This window comes from Ruditapes philippinarum, unplaced genomic scaffold (genome assembly GCF_026571515.1).
Source record: "Ruditapes philippinarum isolate M1 unplaced genomic scaffold, ASM2657151v2 ctg17525_1_1_1_1, whole genome shotgun sequence".
Taxonomy (NCBI): domain Eukaryota; kingdom Metazoa; phylum Mollusca; class Bivalvia; order Venerida; family Veneridae; genus Ruditapes; species Ruditapes philippinarum.
The window spans coordinates 2,098-18,351 of record NW_026855302.1 but is presented as its reverse complement, the minus strand read 5'-3'; the positions used below and the strand labels follow the sequence as shown (position 1 = coordinate 18,351).

General features: G+C 35.8%; 1 protein-coding gene across 1 annotated transcript; it reads left to right on the top strand.

Annotated features, from left to right (window-relative positions):
- Nucleotides 1–305: 305 nt before the first annotated feature.
- Nucleotides 306–15,776, top strand: LOC132742842 (cubilin-like; the record flags this gene model as incomplete). The annotated part of the gene is made up of 4 exons (XM_060731337.1): nucleotides 306–462; nucleotides 6,067–6,257; nucleotides 14,675–14,870; nucleotides 15,581–15,776. Coding segments are annotated over 4 exons (740 nt in total), but the record flags the coding sequence as incomplete, so codon positions are not given.
- Between the last annotated feature and the right edge of the window lie 478 nt (nucleotides 15,777–16,254).

Below are 16,254 nucleotides of genomic sequence, written 5' to 3'. Positions count from 1 at the left end.
AAATACATTGAAAACTTTCTGTTTGTGTTATTCTCAGTCCGATTTGAGTAAAAAGCATTTCTATGTTTTTCAATTTTACTTTCTGTTTAGTTAAGGGCAGTTTATCTTTGTTTTAAATGTAATATACTTTGTGAATGGTTAAAAATGTTAATATTATTTATAATCATTAGTTGTTTAAGTATTCAGATATCAATAATATCATTTGTATCATTATAGGTTTAGCATTCATATTCATTATTATCATAAGTTTGATTATAATCAATATTGATAATATAATTATCTTTATAATTATCATTACTGTACAGGTTCGAGATGGAAGTAACGAAAATGCGCCACTGATGGGACGTTACTGTGGTGATGCAATGCCAGTACCGTTAACAACAACACAAAATGTTCTCTACGTGAAATTCGTATCTGACGCCTCAGTGACAAGAGCTGGTTTCCGGGCCACATGGCAAGTTTGTAAGTAAAGATCTTCTATTCTGGGAGGGCCTACAGGGCGGCTATCCATGCAACCAGTGCAGACCATGGTGTGCTGGCTGATCTTCGTCTGCACTGTTCGCTTTACAGTCAGTACATTATTTAAGAAATTTTCCGTGAAAATAATAACCCGGTTTATGTGTAGACTAAAATATGGACAAGTCTACATAGGATACTTAGCATACCATAAATTTCCTATTTACTGCCCCTCCCCTAATAAAGGCCCCAACCCCCAGGTTTTTTGAAATGGAAAAAATTAACACATCAGTGCTGAACTCATGAGTAAATACATAATTTTATTCAAATCCTTCAGAATTCATTTTATTTTATAGTAAATTCAAAAATGTTCACACACTTTAAAAAGTTAAACACTTTTTCATGTTATTACCAACACTTGTTTAATACTAAACTTATTTACAATGATTTTTGGATTTGGGAAAAATTGTGTTTTAATAAAAGGCCCTCTTTGGGAAAGTGTTTAGCTCCCTGGGGCATTTAATAGGAATTTTACAGTAATAATGGTCAATAATTATTTTTTTCAGAGATTTTATTTTGTTTTGTATTTTAATAAAATGTTGATATCAATGGAATTTCAATTTGCTTACTTCATTGTGAAATTGAAATATATTTCACTAAGTGAACACATGCAGTTATTTCATGAGTTGTATAGCCACAAGTGAAAACATAACAGTTGATGGTCAAAAAAAATGAATTATGTATATCAGTTTAAACAACAACAACAACAACAGTGTTGTCATGGAAAATCAAAAGGTAAAGCAAAGGGGTACAATGTATCAGATTTCACTGTAATGCCATACTGATGCCATATTGATCTGAGGATATTTTATATGTTAATAATAAAATCACATGACGTTAATCATTATGGATTCTGTTTGATAAAAATATTGCTATTTATTACATGCTTTTCGGTGGTTTATAGAAATATATCAGTGATATAAAACTGGTAATTTCACTGTTTGAAACAGTGAAATTACCACTTTGATAATTTCACTGTTTTGAATTTAAGCCCCTTACGTTGTTTCAGGGAAATACCAGCGTGCACAGAACTGGGTACAGCGTGCACAGAACTGGGTACCAACTTAATGACGTGACGTCGTAAATGACGTCACGTTGTATTATTATTTGGCGCGCTTTTCATTCAGTATTAGGTTTAATGTCTTTTTAAAACGTTTCTTTGCATATAATAAAAAGAAAATTTGTTTAGTTTAGTGTAAGATCGAAATATATTTCACCTTGTGAACACCAAAAGTTCATATTACACTCGTGGCTGCGCCACTCGTGAAATATACCTTTTGGTGCTCACTCGGTGAAATATGTAGAGGTTATTACATGGGGCAAGTGTGCCTTTAGTCCATATTGGCACACTTGGTGACTTATTTGCCCGAGGGCTTTAGCCCGAGGGCAAATTCGAACCAAGTGTGCCAATATGGACTAAAGGCACACTTGCCAAATGTAATGACCTGTTTATTGCATATGTTCCGCAGCATTTTTTCAGACTGGAATAAAATCAAGCAATAAAGTAATTGTTATAATATATTTATTAATTGCTTGAAAATAGATATTTCAATGTATGTTTAAGCAGATAAAATATATAGTTAATCCACAGTTCATGTATTAAACAATATAATAGTGAAATAAATAAATAACTGATTCAAAGTAAGCGTCTCTTTCATGCGCAATCACAGAAAATAAAAATAAAGAAAGATATAGTTTCTTCTTTCGATTTCTATGTAATATGTCCAATTTCAGTCTCTATTTAAGCACAAATTGTACTGAAGCATTGAATGTACAATTTACAAACATTCGACTTGGATCAAATTTTCTGCCAGATGTTTCTTTATCCCGAATACATGTGCTTAATGTTCCATCTGGATGATGAACTATAGGGAGATTTAGAACCTGTGCGCCACTACTATTTTCACAACTTTTCTCAAATTGTTCAATGTTGTTTAATGCTTCTTCGATTTCTTGAGATGCGGCTAACAACTCGGTGTCCAACTCGGTATCAGCCATTTCTTGCTCCTCCATTCTGGCAATGGTAGATGTTGATGCAGTTACTTTGTTTAATGCGTGTGCGTTATCAGACATTGTTATCTGTTGCTCTATAGACATGGTGTTATAAGAGTTTAGTGACATTAGATTTTTATGTCCAACCAACTTGGCAACATGAATTGCTGGTACTTCATTTCTTAGTTGCTCTGTAACAGTTGTTTTCCTCCCACTGTGGTTAGTATGTCTACCAGGCAGTTTGGCTTTCTCTGACATGACTTTTGCAATTGTTCCTAACTTGTTTTTGCCCATCGCCGAATTCATGAACCAGCTTATGTCACTTCCTGGCTTGTAGTTAGGATTCAACCCAACATAAAAACCTAGAGTCTGGGGTCTTCATCTTGTCTGGGCGCTTTTCTGCATATCGTTTGTACATTTCTACTGGACAGTCCTTGTCTCCTACAAAGCACATTCAAAGATAGTTAAGTCAATACCATCAATATAAAACACAGTTTTTTTCATAGTTAAAATGTTTGCGAAATTTTAGATTAAATTTGATTTGTTTTGAGTTGTTTTCAAGTTTTAACATGAGCTGTGTATGTCCTGTCTATTTAGAAGATTGTTAATATAGATTACGATTTTTACGATTTTGATATCATTTATACGATATACAATGTATAAGTAAAACACCAATTTCATCGGTTTATACATAATAAAACTCACAAACCTGGTTGTGCGAACATTTTGGGCACAAAATCCCTTGGGTCACTAGCGATGCCGTTTCTTGTTTTAGTCAGTCTCTCTGTAAAAGCTAAGTATTCTCTCCCTGATGCAGTTGTAAGTAGCTCTACATCTCCCCACAACATTGTTTGATGCTCCTGTCTTCCACGTAAACCAAAGTGAAGAATGTTGTTCAGCCAGATAGTGTTAGACAAAGCTTCAGACGTTTCTGTAAGTTGATAAAAATAAAGATAAATCTTATAACAGTATTATGCGATAGAAGGCAGTAAATTAGTTACCCTGCTATTGTATATCTGCCATTATTCATATTGAGATCGAAAGAACTTATGCTGGTTTTTACGAATTTCTAGAATAGCCAATGCTGACAACAATAAATTGATAATTATGACTGATTGACAGTTGTATTGATTGACGATACGTCACAGTTTTCATGACGTCACTTTTACTGTGGTAGTCTATGTATAGTGTACATGAACGGCTATTAATGTAAACAAGACATTTTAGTGATTTTATTGTGTGTTAATCATAATGTAGGATATTTAGTGGTTGTGGATTTCATCAGATTGTTCATCATTGACCAGGTAGATAGTTTATTTATAAACAGTATTACTAGAATAACAGCTGGATCTAGATCTACTGCAGATATGTCATTCTATGAACATTAGAAATATAACATGTAGGCTAAGAGCTATTAGATCTGATTTTATAAAGATGACACGGGCCATTTTCAGAATGATGCATGTTAAGACATAGCCTATTTAACTTATGGACCTTTACTTACCATTGCCAAGAAGCCCCTTTTGCTTCAAAATTGCGATCTCTTCACCAGTGAATGGATCTGCACGATTTTTCTTGTTGCCTTTTCCGTGGGATTTGGATATTTTCCTTTTAGTCGCAACCACATCACGGGTGTGCTTAAACGTATCACTGGTCATGATGTTTATTCCGTAGTCGTGGTCCTTTAGATATCTGTTGACACTGGCGAGAATGCTCCCCATACTGTCTGGCTCGTACTCGGAGCCATCTACCTTTCTCAAGTTCATAAAAAACCTTGCAAGCAACATATTTAGCTCAGTGGTAGGAATTTCTAAAATATCTCGTTCTTCTCCTTCAGTTTGAAACCAAGTATTCAGTCTGTTCATATCACTTTTGGTTTTCTTTTTTGTATTATCGTTTTTCATACTTTCAACAAAAAGCAAAAGTGTCAGCTGGCTGCCCTTGTTGTTCGATTATATTATCTAAATCCATCAAGCGATTCGCCAAAGATTGCAACGTCCTTTCTACGGCCATTTTTTTTTTGCAATGCGGTTGTCAATTACGTAACGTGTATATACGCGCTGACGTTCTGCCGTTACTGGCAACAGGTGCGTGATGACCGGAAATAGCCTCAATATGGGATTTTGGCACACTTGGCAAGTGCGCCAATATGGCATATTGGCACACTTGCTCAAATACGGGATATTCGCATGGCATATTCAAAAAAAAGAAACGCATTTTTGTTACTAATTATAGTAACATATGCAATAAATTCCGATCTTACACTGAACTAAACAAATATCCTCTATTTAAGCCTTGTTTTTCATGAAAATGTATTTCTTTTATCTTGAAGTCATATTGTTTTTTACAGACCTTTATGAACTTGGAAGGAAGTGGGATTTGCCCAAGGACTTTGAAACTTTCCTGAAACATATTAGTGTGACTATTTTAAGAAAAGGGAGAGCTATTGTACTCACCCACATGTCTGCATCATTTAACTTTGATTAAGTTTCTGTGTGCAAGTTGGTATCTCCAAAACTACTAGGAAATGGGTTGTAACTTTGAAACACACTTATTTGAGAATACAATAGGGGGTCACTGCCCCAAGGCCCATAACTCTAATAGGGATTTTGACAGAATGATGGCCCTTTTTGACGTTAAAAAGTCGTATAATATCCATACTGGTGCTTTAATATCAAGCTTTAAGAATAGTCAAGTATGCTGTCCTACTGACAGCTTTTGTTTTAATTTCCCAAGGTGTTTATATTTAGAACAAAAAGAGTATGTTCTATCACCAAAACTAATTCTAAAATCTAAGAAGTCAGGAGTAAGGTGATAAGGAGTAAGATTTTAACTTTTTAAGATTTCTCAAATGCCCCAAAATGCCAAATATTTTACCGAATTATTCCAGGGACCTTTTCACAAAAATAGACCCAGTAAGCTTAAGCAAGAAAAGGCCTTGCTCTAAAAAGAAAATAAGCAAAGTTAATTAATGTTTAAAGTATAGATATGACTATGAGATAGTATTCAATCAACAAATACGTAACATGCCATTGTGGAAATGGTACAGTTTTTGGTTCACCCATACCTGCCTTGACTGTGATGTAAGCATTATGTTAATGTACTATTGTCAGTATCAGTCATTTGCTCATTAAAAAGATGTTTTACTTGTACCCGTAATATGTTCCTACATGGCACGTGTTTTTCCCTATTAAACATGCTTAGAAGGAACTAAAGTGTCTGTAAATATTCAACAAAATTACTGTTGAGGATCTCTATTTAGACAATTTGTGATGAAACATTAAAAATGCAACTTGCTGAAAATAAGTACAGAAACATATCAAGCAAAATATAGCTTGATATCAGGTACGGCAGCATTTATTTATTGGAATCCAAATTATATATCTAAATCAGTGATTTTATTGTTGTTTGGATGTGCAGCATCATAACTTGTGATATAATTACTCGCATCCGAACTCCAAACAGTGTTTTAATCAATAAAATGATAAAATCTATAAAATGATAAAATCACTTTTTGGGATATTATTTCTTAATTATCCTATTGGCTTTTTTTTTCAGCCTGTGGAGGAGTCTTCACTTCACCAACTGGAATGATCCGGTCTCCCTATTTCCCCGAACCTTATCCCAGTAACAGAGAGTGTGAATATTTCATAAATCAGCCAGCTGGAACTAGGGTGACCTTGACATTCAACACCTTTGACATTGAGGGAGGACCCTCTGAGGGAAATTGTGCATATGACTATTTAGAGGTAAGGCTGCAGAATAATAATAAGCTGGGTGCCAATTTCTTTTCAATTTTGATGGCTTTGAGAAGGTCGTTCATTAATTTACCAGTTTAGAATTATGTTTGTGATAATGTAAGTAATGAAATAAAATTTTGAATTCACAGCTTATGCTGACTTAAGCCAAGGGCCATAACTCTTGCATTGAAAAATTGAGAATTAGATAAAATATGTATATCTAAAGAAACATATTGAACTATATGTGGCTCTTTTCCTAAGATATTCTATGTCAATTTTCATAACATTTCATGTTAACTTAATCGGGCCTTTTTCAAAAGTAGGGAAAAGGGAAATTTGGGTGTAAATAACAAGGAATTTTTGCAGATGGGGGAAAAATCTTGATGTAAAAATCAATTTTATTGGAAATCCGAATGATCCGCGCATACATTTGGTATCTATCTAATTTGTCCGCAGTTGAAAACAAAATAAAAGTTACATCTTGATTCAAAACTTGCAAGGATATGAGGTAGCATCGAAGATTTCGAAGACCAGTTGGTAAAAATGAGAATATAAGCTACTGGAAAAAGTCTGGTAATATGGGCAGTGCTTATTTTTCATATCAAGGGACTGTCTTATCAATGTTTGTACATCCATTTTTATTTTTGATTGTCATATGTCACTTATACGATATTGCTGGTGTCTTATCAAACGCCGCAGATTTCCATTATTGTAGGAATTTCAAAATTGTACGATTGTTGATAAGATGTGGCCCTGGTTACTAACCTGTGACAGCTCTTGTATCTCATGACCAAACACTGTGTCACACCCGTGATTATTATCCCCCGCCGAAAAATTTCGGCGGAGGATATAGTAATAGTCTCCGTCCGTCCGACCTTCCGTCCTTCCGTCCGTCCGTCCGTCCTTCCGTCCGACATTTTTGTCCGGAGCATATCTCTAAAAGTATTTGAGTTATCAACTTGAAACTTCATAGGTGGATAGACCTCATTGAGGAGGAGTGCAGTGCACAAGAATGATAACTCTACCTTGCATGATTTTTGAGTTATTGCCCTTTGTTATTTTTCAAAATTGATTTTTGTCCAGAGCATAACTCCAAAAGCCTATGAGATATTAACATGAAACTTCATAGGTGCATAGATCTCACTCAGGAGGTGTGCAGTGCACAAGAATGATAACTCTACCTTTCATAATTTTTGAGTTATTGCCCTTTGTTATTTTTCATACCTAATTTTTCACCTGAGTGGAGCATAACTCAAAAAGTGTTTGAGATATCAACATGAAATGTCATAGGTGGATAGACCTTATTGAGGAGGAATGTTGTGCGCAAGAATGATAACTCTTCCCTATACAATTTTTGAGTTATTGCCCTTTGTTTTTTTTTTCATGCTATTTTGTCCAGAGCTTATCTCAAAAAGTATTTGAGGTATCAACTTGAAACTTCATATGTGGATGGATCTCATTAAGGAGGAGTGCAGTGCTTAAGAATGATAACTCTACCCTGCATTATTTTTGAGTTATTGCCCTTTGTTATTTTTCAAAATTAATTTTTGTCCAGAGCATAACTCAAAAAGCCTTTGAGATATCAAAATGAAACTTCATAGGTGCATAGATCTCACTCAGGAGGTGTGCACTGCACAAGAATGATAACTTTACCTTTTATAATTTTTGAGTTACTTTGTTCTTTTTCATACTTAATTTTTCAATTCATTTTTTTTCTCAAAAAGTATTTGAGGTATCAACTTGAAACTTCATAGGTGGATAGATTTTACTGAGGAGGGATGCAGCACACAAGAATGATAACCTACCCTGCATTATTTTTCAGTAATTGCCCTTTGTTATTTTCAGCCATCAGTATTCACATAGGTTTCAAATCTGTAATCACTATAGCCATCAGTTTTCATTACCAAAAGACCTCTTAAAATGGAATTATTCCGCTCTACTACATATACATTCTTCCAATGAGCAAACACATTCGGCGGGGGATGGCCATGTTGACATGGCTCTTGTATGAATCTTACACCGGCTGCCGTTACAGACCGGAATATCTAGCTGGAGGGTGACTGTTTTCGGCGGTAACGAGGCTCTGCCAAGTTTCCACTAAACAGTTACCCGAGAGCTAGATATTCCCGTCTGCACCGACAGCCGGTGTTTGATTCTTTTTCTTGCATATTACATATCAATTATTTTCAGAACAGAAACTACGAAAACTTATATTCTCATTATGCACTTTTTAGCTCACCTGTCACAAAGTGACAGGGTGAGCTTTTGTGATCGCTTTTCGTCCGGCGTCCGTCCGTCGTCCGTCCGTCCGTCGTCCGTCCGTAAACTTTTGCTTTAAATGACATCTCCTCATAAACCACTGAGCCAATTTCATCCAAACTTCACAGGAATGTTCCTTTGGTGGTCACCTTTAAAAATTTAAATTCCATGCAGAACTCTGGTTGTCATGGCAACCGAAAGAAAAATCTTTAAATATCTTCTTTTAAACAGCCCTATGAGCTAGAGCTTAGATATTTGGCATGAAACATCTTCTAATGAGTGTCTACCAAGTTTGTTCAAATAAAAGCTCTGGGGTCAAAATTGGCCCCGCCCCAGGGAGTCATTGATTTTCCCTATATGCATATAGTAAAAACTTAAAAAATCTTCTTTTAAAGAACCCAAAGAGCTAGAGCTAAGATATTTGGCATGAAACATCTTCTAGTGAGTGTCTACCAAGTTTGTTCAAATAAAAGCCCTGGGGTCAAAATTGGCCCCGCCCGGGGGGGTCATTGATTTTCCCTATATGCATATAGTAAAAACTTAAGAAATCTTCTTTTAAAGAACCGTAAGAGCTAGAGCTTAGATATTAAGCATGAAACATCTTCTAGTGAATGTCTACCAAGTTTGTTCAAATAAAAGCCCTAGGGTCAAAATTGGCCCCGCCCCGGGGGGTCATTGATTTTCCCTATATGCATATAGTAAAAACTTAAAAAATCTTCTTTTAAAGAACCCAAAGAGCTAGAGCTAAGATATTTGGCATGAAACATCTTCTAATGAGTGTCTACCAAGTTTGTTCAAATAAAAGCCCTAGGGTCAAAATTGGCCCCGCCTCAGGGTGTCATTGATTTTTCCTATATGCATATAGTAAAAACTTAAAAAATCTTCTTTTAAAGAACTGTAAGAGCTAGAGCTAAGATATTTAGCATGAAACATGTTCTAATGGGTGTCTACCAACTATGTTCAAATAAAAGCCCTGGGGTCAAAACTGGCCCCGCCCCGGGGGTCATTGATTTTCCTTATATGTGTATAGCAAAAACTTAAAAATCTTCTTTGAAAAAAACCCAAATAGCTAGAGTTTAGATATTAAGCATAAAATATCTTTAAGTAAATATCTACAAAGTTTGTTCAAATAAAAGCCGGGGGGTCAAAACTGGCCCTGCCCCAGGGGTGTCATTGTTTTTAACTATATGTGTATAGTAAAAACTTAAAAAATCTTCTTTTAAAAAAACCCAATGAGCTAGAACTTAGATGTTTAGCATGAAACATCTTCTTATGGGTGTCTACCAAGTCTGTTCAAATAAACAAATAAAAGCCCTTGGGTAAAAATTGGCCCGAGGGGTGGGGGGGCTATATACAGGTGAGCGACCTCAGGGCCATCATGGCCCTCTTGTTTGTTATAGTAGCATATGAACTTACAACTTCATTCATAACGGTTAAGTGACGTCATCCTAAGAATGCAATTCATTCATAAAATGCGCGCGGCAATGACGTCATTTAAAGCTAAGAGGGGGTCTAAGACAGGGTTTTCTTCCACCAGAGTAAACGGTAGATAATCCTGTCTGATATTGCAAGAAATCTGTGATCTTCACCAACTGATTTTGTTTTTTAGCTCACCTGTCACAAAGTGACAGGGTGAGCTTTTGTGATCGCTTTTCGTCCGGCGTCCGTCCGTCGTCCGTCCGTCGTCCGTCCGTCCGTCATCCGTCCGTAAACTTTTACTTTAAATGACATCTCCTCATAAACCACTAAGCCAATTTCATCCAAACTTCACAGTAATGTTCCTTTGGTGGTCACCTTTAAAAATTGTTCAAAGAATTTAATTCCATGCAGAACTCTGGTTGCCATAGCAACCGAAAGAAAAAACTTTAAATATCTTCTTTTAAAAAACCATAAGAGCTAGAGCTTAGATATTTGGCATGAAACATCTTCTAGTGAGTGTCTACCAAGTTTGTTCAAATAAAAGCCCTGGGGTCAAATTTGGCCCTGCCCCAGGGGGTCATTGATTTTCCCTATATGCATATAGTAAAAACTTAAAAAACCTTCTTTTAAAGAACCCAAAGAGCTAGAGCTAAGATATTTAGCATGAAACATGTTCTAATGGGTGTCTACCAAATTTGTTCAAATAAAAGCCCTGGGGTCAAAATTGGCCCCACCCCGGGGGGTCATTGATTTTCCCTATATGCATATAGTAAAAACTTAAAAAATCTTCTTTTAAAGAACTCAAAGAGCTATGGCTAAGATATTGAGCATCAAACATGTTCTAATGGGTGTCTACCAAGTTTGTTCAAATAAAAGCCCTGGGGTCAAAATTGTCCCCGCCCCAGGGGGTCATTGATCTTTCCTATATGCATATAGTAAAAACTTAAAAAATCTTCTTTTAAAGAACCAAAAGAGTTAGAGCTAAGATATTTAGCATAAAACATGTTCTAATAAGTGTCTACCAAGTTTGTTCAAATAAAAGCCCTGGGGTCAAAATTGGCCCCGCCCCGGGGGGTCATTGATTTTCCCTATATGCATATTGTAAAAACTTAAAATCTTCTTTTAAAGAACTCAAAGAGCTATGGCTAAGATATTTAGCATCAAACATGTTCTAATAGGTGTCTACCAAGTTTGTTCAAATAAAAGCTCTGGGGTCAAAATTGGCCCCGCCCCGGGGGTCATTGAATTTCCTTTTATGTGTATAGCAAAAACTTAAAAAATCTTCTTTGAAAAAACCCAAATAGCTAGAGTTAAGATATTAAGCATGAAACATCTTTTAGTGAGTGTCTACAAAGTTTGTTCAAATAAAAGACCTGGGGTCAAAATTGGCCCCGCCCCAGGGGTCATTGATTTTCTTTATATGTGTATAGCAAAAACTTAAAATCTTCTTTGAAAAAACCCAAATAGCTAGAGTTTAGATATTAAGCAAGAAATATCTTCTAGTAAGTGTCTACAAAGTTTGTTCAAATAAAAGCCATGGGGTCAAAACTGGCCCGGCCCCAGGGGTGTCATTGTTTTTAACTATATGTGTATTAGTAAAAACTTAAAAAAAATCTTCTTTTAAAAAGCCCAATGAGCTAGAGCTTAGATGTTTAGCATGAAACATCTTCTTATGGGTGTCTACCAAGTTTGTGCAAATAAAAGCCTTGGGTTAAATTGGCCCTGCAACGTTGGGGGGGGGGGGGGGGTTGGGAGGCCTATATACAGGTGAGCGACCTCAGGGCCATCATGGCCCTCTTGTTTTATGTTCATTTTTCTTGAGGGATTTTCATTTTTCCAGAATGTGTCACAAGATATTGTTAAGCACTGAGTTATAAGGTTTAAATTTTGTTAAAAAAATAAAAGGTTAAAAAAGATGTTCCTAAGGTAACTGTTATTACGGACAATAATGAAACCATGGTAACAGAAAAATGTAAGTCTTTTTTAAAACATAAACTACTGAAATATAGGGGTTTTATTTATATCCAATACAACAGACGTTCTGAAACAACCGGTTCCACCGTCAGTGGGATATTTTTATCTACAGGCTGAAAAAACAACAGCATATTAACAGCATTGTTCAATCGATGATATGGACTGCCAATCTGTTAATTATGATAACCAATGCAACATAAAAATAATTATAATAATTATCATAATTATCAATAAGTTTATACAGTGAATAAACAGGAATATGTATATTTACACTATCCATTATATATTTTATCATAATTATCAACAGATTTATGCTGTGAATAAACAACTCAACTATTTATTTCATAATTAAAGGCCTCCGGCCCAAAATGATTATATCAAACCATTAAAACAGCATTCATAAATGGTTATGTCAATATAACAGTAACATTTATATGAGCCGCGTCACGACAAAACCAACATAATGGGTTTGCGACCAGCATGGATCCAGACCAGCCTGCGCATCCACGCCTTATGACCTATACTGTGTTTGTGTGAGGAAAAAAACCCAGTCAAACAAACAAACAAATAATTAAAACTCTTAAATTGGTTATTATAAATGACCAGGCACCGACTTGTGCTATTTACATTATCATGCCAGTTCTGAGCAATACAATCTATCAGTCTGTTTCTAAACATTTTAATAAACAATTTATATTCACCAACAGTTTGTGATATCCATGTATATCCAAATCTATATTATCTAATATAATCTAACACCATATATGTATTTGTAGTTTGTCGTACATATACAAGTTTTTAGCTCACCTTGCACAAAGTGCAGGTGAGCTTTTAGGATGGCCAACCAAATGGCGTCCGTCGTCCGTCCACATTTTAAATATTCTAAGGACATCTTCTATGATACCGCAAGGCCAATGTTAATGAAACTTGGCAGGAATACTCTTTGTATGAAGCTCTATCAAGATTGTTCAAAGAATTCCATTTCATGCAGAACTCTGGTTGCCATGGCAACCGAAAGAAAAATCTTTAAATATCTTCTTTTAAAGAACCCTAAGAGCTAGAGCTTAGATATTTGGCATGAAACATCTTCTAATGAGTGTCTACCAAGTTTGTTCAAATAAAAGCCCTAGGGTCAAAATTGGCCCCGCCCCAGGGGGTCATTGATTTTCCCTATATGCATATAGTAAAAACTTAAAAAATCTTCTTTTAAAGAACCCAAAGAGCTAGAGCTAAGATATTTGGCATGAAACATCTTCTAGTGAGTGTCTACCAAGTTTGTTCAAATAAAAGCCCTGGGGTCAAAATTGGCCCCGGCCCGGGGGGTCATTGATTTTCCCTATATGCATATAGTAAAAACTTAAAAAATCTTCTTTTAAAGAACTGTTAAAGTTAGAGCTTAAATATTTGGCATGAAACATCTTCTAGTGAATGTCTACCAAGTTTGTTCAAATAAAAGCCCTGGGCTCAAAATTGGCCCCGCCCCAGGGGGTCATTGATTTTCCCTATATGCATATAGTAAAAACTTAAAAAATCTTCTTTTAAAGAACCCAAAGAGCTAGAGCTAAGATATTTAGCATGAAACATCTTCTAATGAGTGTCTACCAAGTTTGTTCAAATAAAAGCCCTGAGGTCAAAATTGGCGGGGCCCCAGGGGGTCATAGATTTTCCCTATATGCATATAGTAAAAACTTAAAAAATCTTCTTTTAAAGAACCCAAAGAGCTAGAGCTAAGATATTTGACATGTAATATCTTCTAGTGAGTGTCTACCAATTTTGTTCAAATAAAAGCCCTGGGGTCAAAATTGGCCCCGCCCCGGGGGGTCATTGATTTTCCCTATATGCATATAGTAAAAACTTAAAAAATCTTCTTTTAAAGAACCGTAAGAGCTAGAGCTTAGATATTTGGCATGAAACATCTTCTAATGAGTGTCTACCAAGTTTGTTCAAATAAAAGCCCTAGGGTCAAAATTGGCCCCGTCCCAGGGGGTCATAGATTTTCCCTATATGCATATAGTAAAAACTTAAAAAATCTTCTTTTAAAGAACTCAAAGAGCTAGAGCTAAGATATTGAGCATGAAACATGTTCTAATGGGTGTCTACCAAGTATGTTCAAATAAAAGCCCTGGGGTCAAAACTGGCCCCGCCCCGGGGGTCATTGATTTTCCTTATATGTGTATAGCAAAAACTTAAAAATCTTCTTTGAAAAATCCCAAATAGCTTGAGTTTAGATATTATACATGAAACATCTTTAAGTAAATATCTACAAAGTTTGTTCAAATAAAAGCCCGGGGGTCAAAACTGGCCCTGCCCCAGGGGTGTCATTGTTTTTAACTATATGTGTATAGTAAAAACTTAAAAAATCTTCTTTTAAAAAACCCAATGAGCTAGAACTTAGATGTTTAGCATGAAACATCTTCTTATGGGTGTCTACCAAGTCTGTTGAAATAAAAGCCCTTGGGTAAAAATTGGCCGGGGGGGGGGGGGGGGGGGCTATATACAGGTGAGCGTCCTCAGGGCCATTATGGCCCTCTTGTTTTACAAAATTTATTATGTATAATTTTATGTATTATTAACTTATGAATGGGATTGCTCAGTGACCAAGGCCCATAATTCTTACATGAATTTTGACAAAATGATGGCCCTTTTTGAACTTAGAAAAATCTACATTATTCAGACTATTGTTTTACGATGGGCACGGCCATATTGATAGATTATTGTATGCATGATACAATGGAATGAAAAGCTCACTGAAAAATATTGTTTTTGTTTTCCAGGTTCGGGATGGAGGTTCAAGTAGCTCCCCTGTAATGGGAACATTTTGTGGCCCGCAAGTACCGGACCCTCAGACAACAACCGGAAATCTTATGTATCTAAAGTTTGTTACAGACGGGTCGGTTCAGAACCTAGGATTTGAGGCGACGTATGAAGCTGGCGAGGGCGGATGTGGAGGCCAACTCACTGATGAAACAGGTATGTGTGAATACTTAGGTTGGGTTATTAATCTTTATGCCTCAAAAAAAATTGATTTTTCTTTATTTATGATATGCAAACAAGAGTTTTGTATTATTTAAATAATGGTTTACGAGCATGTTACATGCCTACCACCTAAAAGAAGTGGTGCTTTATGCGAGATTGTCATTTCAGTAGCAAAGTGTAAACAAAGTAGTATTTTGACTTTCATATAAAACGCTAAATCACTATATTGTACTTATCGCTAAAATAAAATAACAGACGGAAAAAAAAGGTTCAGGTAATTGGTAAATGGCTAACTTTTTGGAAACTATAACAAGACTCCAAAAATATAAGCATTTTGAAGAATAAAAATAAAAGTATTTCTGATTCATGATGGGCGCTTAACCTGCTATATTTTTACATAATTATCCCCCTTTATTCACTAAAAAAATTTCAAATATCACTCAAATCGTGTCAGAAATCTTGTCAGAAATCAGTTCCTTAGATACATGTATTGGAATTTCTTAAACAATCCTTTTAACAAAAACAATGGTAAGTAGGTACAGAAAGGATATACATGTATATATGATATAATAGCCTACAGGACAATGGCCCGGCATGATTAAGTTTTTTTTCGAAAAACAAGTAGATAAAGAAAACAGATTCTCAGACGTGACTTTTATACATTTATTATGAAAACACTACACAGATTTATGTAACTATTACAGGAAGTATACAGTCTCCTGGCCATCCTAATGTATATCCACACGGAGTGAACTGTTCGTGGAGTATTCTAGTACAGCCCGGTCTTGTGGTGCGATTCACCTTTCATACATTTAGTATAGAGCAGCATCGAAATTGTATCTACGATTCAGTGGCCCTGTACGATGGTTCCAGCACAGATGAGTCCAATCTGATTGGACGGTTAGTTTTTATTAGTCCCCTACCGGTTTACCGGAGGGGACTTTAGGTTTACCCCTCCGTCCGTCTGTCCGTCCGTCCGTCCGTCCGTCCCTCAGTCCGTCCGTCCACAAAACTGGATCCCGCGATAACGCAAAAAGTACTTAAAATATTTTCATGAAACGTGGTATATGGATAGATGGCAGTATGGAGATTATGCACGTCTTTTTCTTTTCTTCCTATGTTGAAAATTCTGGTTGCTATGGCAACAAATAGACTGAAAATATGGCAAATTTTACACATAACCTGGATCCCGCGATAACGCAAAAAGTACTGAAAATATTTTTATGAAACTTGATATATGGATAGATGGCAGTATGGAGATTATGCACGTCTTTTCTCTTTTCTTCCTATGTTGGAAATTCTGGTTGCTATGGCAACAAATAGACTGAAAATATGGCAAATTTTACACATAACCTGGATCCAGTGATAACACAGAAAG